The 8,234-nt window shown below is 38.0% G+C and overlaps 1 protein-coding gene across 2 annotated transcripts in view; it reads right to left on the bottom strand.

Annotated features, from left to right (window-relative positions):
* Nucleotides 1-615: 615 nt before the first annotated feature.
* Nucleotides 616-8,234, bottom strand: part of LOC137170621 (seizure 6-like protein) — a 36,251-nt gene continuing 28,632 nt past the window's right edge. Inside the window, exons 13-16 of one of the 2 annotated variants that reach the window (XM_067574126.1) lie at nt 7,993-8,031; nt 7,495-7,609; nt 5,269-5,374; nt 616-5,170 (exon numbers count right to left, since the gene is read on the bottom strand). In XM_067574126.1, the coding sequence (XP_067430227.1) occupies nt 5,138-5,170; nt 5,269-5,374; nt 7,495-7,609; nt 7,993-8,031 (293 nt within the window). In that variant the 3' untranslated portion in view covers nt 616-5,137. The remainder of the gene's footprint in view (nt 5,171-5,268; nt 5,375-7,494; nt 7,610-7,992; nt 8,032-8,234) is intronic. The other variant, XM_067574127.1, reaches the window with a different exon arrangement.

The raw sequence follows: 8,234 nt of genomic DNA, 5'->3' as shown, positions 1-8,234 counted from the left end.
TTCTAAAAGCAACATTTATATTATCCATCTTAAATTTTGATTGCAGATGAAAGAAAAAAATGACAGAAAATGTGCAATACATCCCTTGTTGAAGCTAATAAGAGACTCTGAGTGGTCAGATATGTCCTCACGTTTTTATAGATTAACTAGTTTTTAGTGTTTTAAATTTGGTATGTATTGTATTGCTTATTTAGGATTGTTAGGATGAAGCATTTCTTTTTAAAACTCTCTCCTCTCATTTTGATTATATGAAGTGCTTCATCTGTTTTTAATCGTGTCAGGACTACAGATGCAAATTAGTGGTTGAGCGAAGCCCGGCGCATTTAGTCTGATGTTGTTAAATGTCATTATTGATTAATGTGCATTGTCACCTATGAATAATAAATAAAGGGGAAAATTGAACGAAACAGAGTTAACAACCATTTCCATTATAAAACAAGTTTGTTCACTGCTATAAAACCTCTGGAAAGACTTCAGAAAGAGCTGTGAACAGACCACAGACAGATGTGTGAGACAGATGTTTTGTGGATTACAATAGATGAATTAATGAATTATATTCTGCTTCCTCCTTTGTCCCCTGAAAAGAAGAAGAAATGAACTGAACACAACTCAATATTTAGAAAGAATCTTCTGTAATTTTTTATTCAAGTTTTACCATTTATTTAGGGAAACTGTTAACATTTGTCTTCTCATAATGAAAATGTACATTTATCAATCTGCATAAAACATCACATATACAGTACATCAAAATAAATACATCATCTGGTGGGTTGATTGAGTTTGCACTCGAAGGTCGGTCAGTTAACTACGGCTACGCTATTCACATTGCAGCCTCCACATCTGCAACAATGTGTGTTTTCGATTTTTCCTTTTTAATCATCAGCCGGTGCAGAGCTGGAGACTCTGAGGCCAGTCTACACACAGTCATCAGTCTAACTACATGTGAGAGAAATAAGACAACAGTACTGCACTGGCCCCATAAAGTCACAGATTTAATTACCATTTAACTACAGCTACAGCCAGACCTGGACCGGCTGGAGTAAAAAAGCCTTGAAGGCGACTGCAGGCAGGAGGGAGTTTGGGGACAGGAGACAGCTGACATCCTGCGTTGGACTGGAAGCAACTGAACATTATTTCCCTCCTGTTATTATCATTTTATGGCATCAGATGGTGACTTGTGTGGATGTAAACAAAAAACTGAAAACCCATCCTCCTACCTTCCCATTTATGCCCTCAACTCTCACACTTTCTGACACATTTTCCAGCATTTTTTCCACTAAATTGCTGATAAGAGAGACAAAAACATTAAGGGTGGGTGAATAAATAACGGTTCACATAAAAATCGTGGTTCTGAATCAATTAACAAAAGCCATAAATTGGTTTTTGTAATTACATTAGCTAATAACATTACGCTGGCAAAACTATAAATATGGAACTGTTTACAGTACACACGAATTATCTTGTAGTTCAACTTGTGAAAAATGCAAACGTTTGGTTGCATCTAATGAAACACTACACGGTAGCAGATATGGTCCACATACTGTTTAAAAACTCCAGAGAAAAAAATCCTCTTCAAAACATTTGTTGCAGCTCAACACATTGTGCAAAACAAGTTTTTTAAACAGTGTGCGGATCTCATCTGCTGCCATGTGATCTGCTCACCTGTTACCAATCATTGAGTTACACAGAACAAAGGCGCAACAGTGATCGGACGTTTTATGACTACAGACTCCACGCAAGTACGCAAATGGCGACGCCTGGCCGGGGAGGAGCAAACGCTCAACCGGGAGTGCGTTTACCAGGGATGTGCAGAGGGACCAGTATTTGTATTTGTATCTGTATTTGTTGAGGCAGCAAAATTACTTGTATTTATATTCGAATAAAAGTGGAAAGAGGCTTAAAAATCCTGTTTTTGTTTAGTGATGTCCAAATTAAGAAATGTGCGTCATGTAGCAGGTGGATGTGACTCCCCTCATTGAGACCTGCTGATAGACGTCACAGCGGAGCAGAGGAGAGACACTGAGATAGTGACTATAACTGACCTGCTCGCTGGTATTTGACATGTTCTGTTTTTTTCTTCCCAAAAACAAATAATTTTAAAAATATTTGTATGAAACAAATATTCGTAAAAACAAACAAACAAAAAAAACACTATTTGTGCTTTGCCAAATAATGTATTTGTATTCGGGCACACCCCTACCGTTTACATGCACACTAGTATCCTGCTTATGTTTTGCACATGAAAACACCTTTGTGGTTCCAGAAACCTGGATATGCTATCTGTAGCAGTCCAATAGAAACCAGGACACTGTCACATGAAAACAACATAGTGGATTCGATGTTGAGGAATCAAGACACAACTGGACACAGATGATCAGAAACCTGGATACTGTTTGAATCATGTAAACCATGTAAAGACTACATCCCCAATATGATCAAAACCAGGATAAGACTCGGAACTGGGATACTGGTGCGCATGTAAACGCTCAATCTCAGTCTAGCTAGCCAATATCGTCTCGTTAAAGCTAATCAGAGCATTTCCATGAACGCAGAACTAAACAAACATGGCGTCTGTGTTTACTGTTGTACTTACTGCACAGAAGAAAAAAAGAAAAAGAAAAGACAAAAGATGTGCAACGTTTGAATCGCTCACCAAGGAAGGGCGGTTCATAACTGCTCAGCGTGACTGTAAAGGAATCAGCTTTCTCTTGTTGTTTCTTGTTATAGCTCCCCCTAGCTGAAACGCTCAGACTGCAACTCGCGATAGCATTGTGTTAAGAATATTCAGGTGGCGAACTACTAAACGCAGCAACACATGAAATCGATCTTGTGTAGCTCTAAGTGTGTGCGTTTACGTACTTGTGTGGGGCATATTAATAATTATCTTTGCAAGATGAAGCTGTGAAGTATTTAGTGAATCCTTTGTACTCCATCACCCACAGAGTAACTAAAACTAAAACTTCAACCTGTGAAGAAAATAAGTGGCTCTGTAGTCTGTTTCATTTTCACAGCGTTTTAGAGAACGATCATTTTTCCTGATATTGGACACGACTCTTTTTTTCCCATCTTACTCCGTTACACACACACCAACTTGTGTTTTTACAACAAACACTGAAGCTGTGATGTTGGTCAGTAAATGACACTTTGATTTGATGTCTCTCATACAGGCAAATGACTGGAAGATGCTTCCAAATTAAAAACAAAGGCTTTGTTCAGACTGCAGGCAAATCAGATTTATTTCTTAAATCAGATCTTTAAGACAGACGACACTGTTATCTGCAAGTGATCAGATCGGATCTGTGCGTCCAGACATCACCAACCTATCTGCATGGGTAACGACGTAGGCGTCAGTAACCACGTACACTAGTGACGCGGCTTTCCAACACGGAAGCATGAGAAATAGAGATCCATCATCCCCCCCAAATGTGACTATTTATTTCAGTGTCTGTCAACAGACTGTTGTTGTTTTGTCCTCCATGCTGCTCTGATGCACCTCAGTCACTCTGGATTTGTGTGTTGCGTTCAAGTGGCAACTGCTGGGGCTGAAAAATTAAGCCAATGCCAAAGTGCCAAAAACTGCAGTTCCTCAAATGGCCACTTGAGGCTCCAAAAGCGAGTCTATTCCCATAGACCCCCATGTTAAAATGCCCAACTTTACAGCAGAAATAAACATGTTTACAGCCTAGTACAAAAATTTTAAATTTAAGTTTTATTAAGCCGTAAAGTTCTGCATAATGAAGGACATGGCTGCTTTGAGTGACAGGTCCGCCAGCCGCTAGGTGGCTTGTTTCAGCCATTCGGCCCGCCTCTTTGCCCATTTTTGATTGGCTGGGAGTTAGGCAGCGTCATGCACTGCCAAGATGGCGACGGCTGGAGCAGCTGCATTGAGCTTCACAACCGCTCTTCAGAAACCAACGAGTGACGTCACGGTAACTACGTCCATATTTTTATACAGTCTATGGTTGTGTTGCGTCAGTGGAACGAGTTACCAAACTCTGTTCAATCTTTAGGAGAAAAAAGAAATATCTGCTTCTGTGCACCGTCTGTTGGCATCTACGTCCCATCGGACTCAAACTTAGCTTTATAGCACTTACTGGTGTTGTTCTCTCCTGACTAGATCCCTGCTTGTGGTGTATCAGCTTTCAGATGTACGTCGCTGCTAAATGAAATCATAAATTGTAAAAAGACACTTTGAAATCTGATTTGAGCGTCTGGACTGAGACGCATCTGTAGAAATCGATTTTCAAACCACCTCCTCCACCTTCAATCTTATTTTCTTTTGATTTGTTTTTTTGCTGTCCAGACTTTCTAAAAATCAATCTGGATATGATCTGGATCTGCAAAAAAAAAAAAAAACAACAGACTTGGGCTGGCAGTCTGAACAAGGCCAACAAGCTGCTTACATACTTTCTCTACTTCTTTCTGTCGGTCAGTCAGTGACCTTCATCCACACCAGTTAGCTTCACGGTTGCTTAAGTTTCATATTGCAGTTCAGCGGATAAAGGTTCGATGGTTTGGCACACAGTGAATTGGAGTAAGAGCCTAAAAGTAGTGTCCCTCCTTTTCTATTTATTGAATCAGTAATCGGGTTTGAATCGAGAACTGATTCTGAATCGAATTATGATACCGGAAATCTGAATCGAATCCTCCTAAAAAATACTAAAAAGTGCTTCAATCCTCTCATTCCACATTCCTCATACTGTGTCCTGTCCCCAACTCCTTCCCCTTCTCCCCTCCTTAACTTCTCTTTGCCCCACTTCACACCCAACATCTCTTCTTTTCTCACCACGTTCGATGTTTCAAGATGATCTTTGGGCTTTTTTTTTTTTTTTCCCTCCGTTCTCCGTCTCCCATCATCTCCCGGCGACACTGATCCACACAGGTCCGTCTCTTTTCTCTCTCTCTCCCTCCTTTCGCGTCTCCTATTTTCCCCCCGTCATGTCTTCAGAAGCTGTCGCGTTAAAAAAAGGAGGAGAGAACAAGATCAATCAATCGTGGCGTCTCGTGGCAGAAGGGGCTGGACATCATCTATTCGTATTTACATCGCCTCCTCCTGGGCGGAGAAGGAGGGAGGAGAGGATGAAGAGTTGGGAAGGGGCGGTCGTTTTTTGTTCAGAAATGTCTTTTGTGAGGCTTCTCATATTGATACTTCATATTCACGAGTGTCCTGCTGGAAAAATGAAAGAGAAGATGGAAGAGGCGGTATTAGCTGTCTGACAGTAAGCGGCGTCCAGTAACGTACAGTTTCAGTGTTTACGGGACACTTACTCCTCCTGTCTCGTAGAGCGGGTTGTCAAACTCGGTCTCCACAGTGATCTGTCGGTAAGGGTGGGGGTAGATGAGAGGCAGCCTTAAGTTGGAGTGATATCGGCACCTAACGAGCAAGATGAGAGAAAACGGAAGAAGAAATTAAGATTCAGCGTTCAAAGGGAGATTTTCAATGGTTTCATACTGTTTTTATATTTATATACTATTTTTTTCCAATAAAAAAGCTCTGCTATAAATTCTAAAAGTAAATATCCTAATATTTCATCCATTAACATACAAGAGGGGGCAAAATATTAAGCCATCACCCACTAGGACCTCAATAATAAACATAAAGTAAAATTATCACCTTTCTGACAATGTCAACAATATATGAAAACGTACAAGCTTACTTCTAGAATATTTATTCATTTATAAAAGCCAGAGTGTAGGGAGAGTCGTCCACTTTTGCCCAGTTGCTAATCTATCCTGGGATGTTGAAGGGATAGTTTGACATTTTGGGAAATATATGTATTAGCTTTCTGGCGGAGAGTAATGGGACAAGATGGATACCACTTTAACTGATGAGCTTTAGAGGTGCTGGTAGGCAGATTTTGTCACTTTTGGACAGAGTCGCGCTAGCTGTTCAAAGCTAAGCTAACCAGCTGCTGGCTGGAGCTTCATATTTGACAGATATGAGAGTGTAATTAAGGGACTGCAGAGGAAAATTAGCTGTAAGCTAACTTTGGTACACTACATCAAATGGTAACTTTTATGTTTATATGTTTACTCATCTGCATTCTGGCAAAAAAAATTAATATCAAGGGTATCATTACTTGTAATCATCTACATGATTAAATATCCCTGCAGTTTGGCTTACACAGGAAAAACAACACGCTGTCCCAAGACCCGTATTTCAGAACATAGAAGTAGTACTAATGATCAAAAGAAAAGAGAAGAGAGGCACTTTATATTTTTACCCTTAATACTTTATCACCTTAAATTTAGATTTTGATCTAAAACCTTTTTTGTATGTGGTTATAGTTGATAGAACAAAACATCTTTTCTAAGTATGATATGACATTTTACTTTTACAGATACCTTAATGAATATTATTGTCTCTCCAAAAGGTTTTATATTTGTTGATGTAGCTGCACTTTTCATTTTCTTCTTTTGATTGTGTTGCCTTTTCTGTTGTAGGTATGAACACAAATTCTAGACAATTATTAGGTTGAACTTGCCTGCATCCCCCATTGGCAAATAATGTATTACTGTTTTCTATTTTCCTATGTATTTTTCTATATCGTAGTTTTTGTTTTTCTATGTATTTTTCTACATCGTAGTTTTTCTGTTTTTCTATGTATTTTTCTATATAGTAGTTTTTCTATTTTTCTATGTATTTTTCTATATAATACTTTTTCTATTTTTCTATGTATTTTTCTATATAATACTTTTTCTATTTTTCTATGTATTTTTCTATATAGTAGTTTTTCTATTTTTCTATGTATTTTTCTATATAATACTTTTTCTATTTTTCTATGTATTTTTCTATATAGTAGTTTTTCTATTTTTCTATGTATTTTTCTATATAATACTTTTTCTATTTTTCTATGTATTTTTCTATATAGTAGTTTTTCTATTTTCCTATGTATTTTTCTATATAATACTTTTTCTATGTATTTTTCTACATCGTAGTTTTTCTGTTTTTCTATGTATTTTTCTATATAGTAGTTTTTCTATTTTTCTATGTATTTTTCTATATAATACTTTTTCTATTTTTCTATGTATTTTTCTATATAATACTTTTTCTATTTTTCTATGTATTTTTCTATATAGTAGTTTTTCTATTTTTCTATGTATTTTTCTATATAATACTTTTTCTATTTTTCTATGTATTTTTCTATATAATACTTTTTCTATTTTTCTATGTATTTTTCTATATAGTAGTTTTTCTATTTTCCTATGTATTTTTCTATATAATACTTTTTCTATGTAATAGTTTTTATGGTAACTTTGTGATTTATAATTTGATTCAACTTTTGAAGTGTTTCATATGTGCCTGTATAATATTGATGATGTTGTTTTAAGTTGTTTTAGCCCTTTTTATAGAGCCATGTTCTGTTCCACATGTGGAAGTATCAGACAGTGCTGTCACAATCACCTGAGTGCTGAATGTGTTTGTGCCTACATAATGTTTGTCTTGCTCTGTGATGGTGATTTGACGATTAAACGAGCGGTCAGAGAGCTTACCGTGTGACATAGACATACGCTCCTCCCAGCAGCACAGACAGCAGAAGAACCAGGATGAAGATGGCGAGCGCGATGTTCCCTCCGTCCAGAGAGGAGTTTGCAGGCGCCTCTGCAACTGATGGACAACACATGAATAAAACAAGGTTAATTCAAGGGATAATATTATCACAGGAAAAACAAATAAAACCTCTAAAAGTCTGAGCAAAAAAGGGGTGGCTTAGCAAACACAGGTGGGTGTTACAGGTAAACAGATGAACGGAAATAGCCGGATGCACAAACACACACACACACACACACACGGTGGGAATGAACTTGGCAGGCAGATGTTTGCTGATGCAGGCAGAGCAGAGACACAGAGGTCAGGTGCTTTTTTTTTTTATTCTTTTTGCTCGTGTGATGTTTGGTTTCTTTTTTAATCAGTCTAGAAAACAAATTGTCTTTTTCACCGCACAGCATCAGAGCATACCGACACACACACACACACACAGACAGACTCACCTTCCAAAGCATGGTTGCCATGGTAGCAGTCATGGTTGGCTGCAAGACATCATTCTGTCAGTCAGTGCATTATGAAATTGTATATCACACTTCCTATTGAGTTTGTATTTATAACGAGGCGGCCTTGACCTGACCGGTTCGCTAATCCCCGATGCCCCTACTGTTCCCACACCTGTCGAGATTTCCGTTCTCGCAGGGCTGATATGAAGTTTACATGTAGAACAGTGACAAGACATTTGAGA

The sequence above is a fragment of the Thunnus thynnus genome, chromosome 19 (assembly GCF_963924715.1).
Source record: "Thunnus thynnus chromosome 19, fThuThy2.1, whole genome shotgun sequence".
NCBI classification, from domain to species: domain Eukaryota; kingdom Metazoa; phylum Chordata; class Actinopteri; order Scombriformes; family Scombridae; genus Thunnus; species Thunnus thynnus.
The sequence above is the reverse complement of the archived record's forward strand: the minus strand, read 5'-3'. Positions and strand labels throughout refer to the sequence as shown.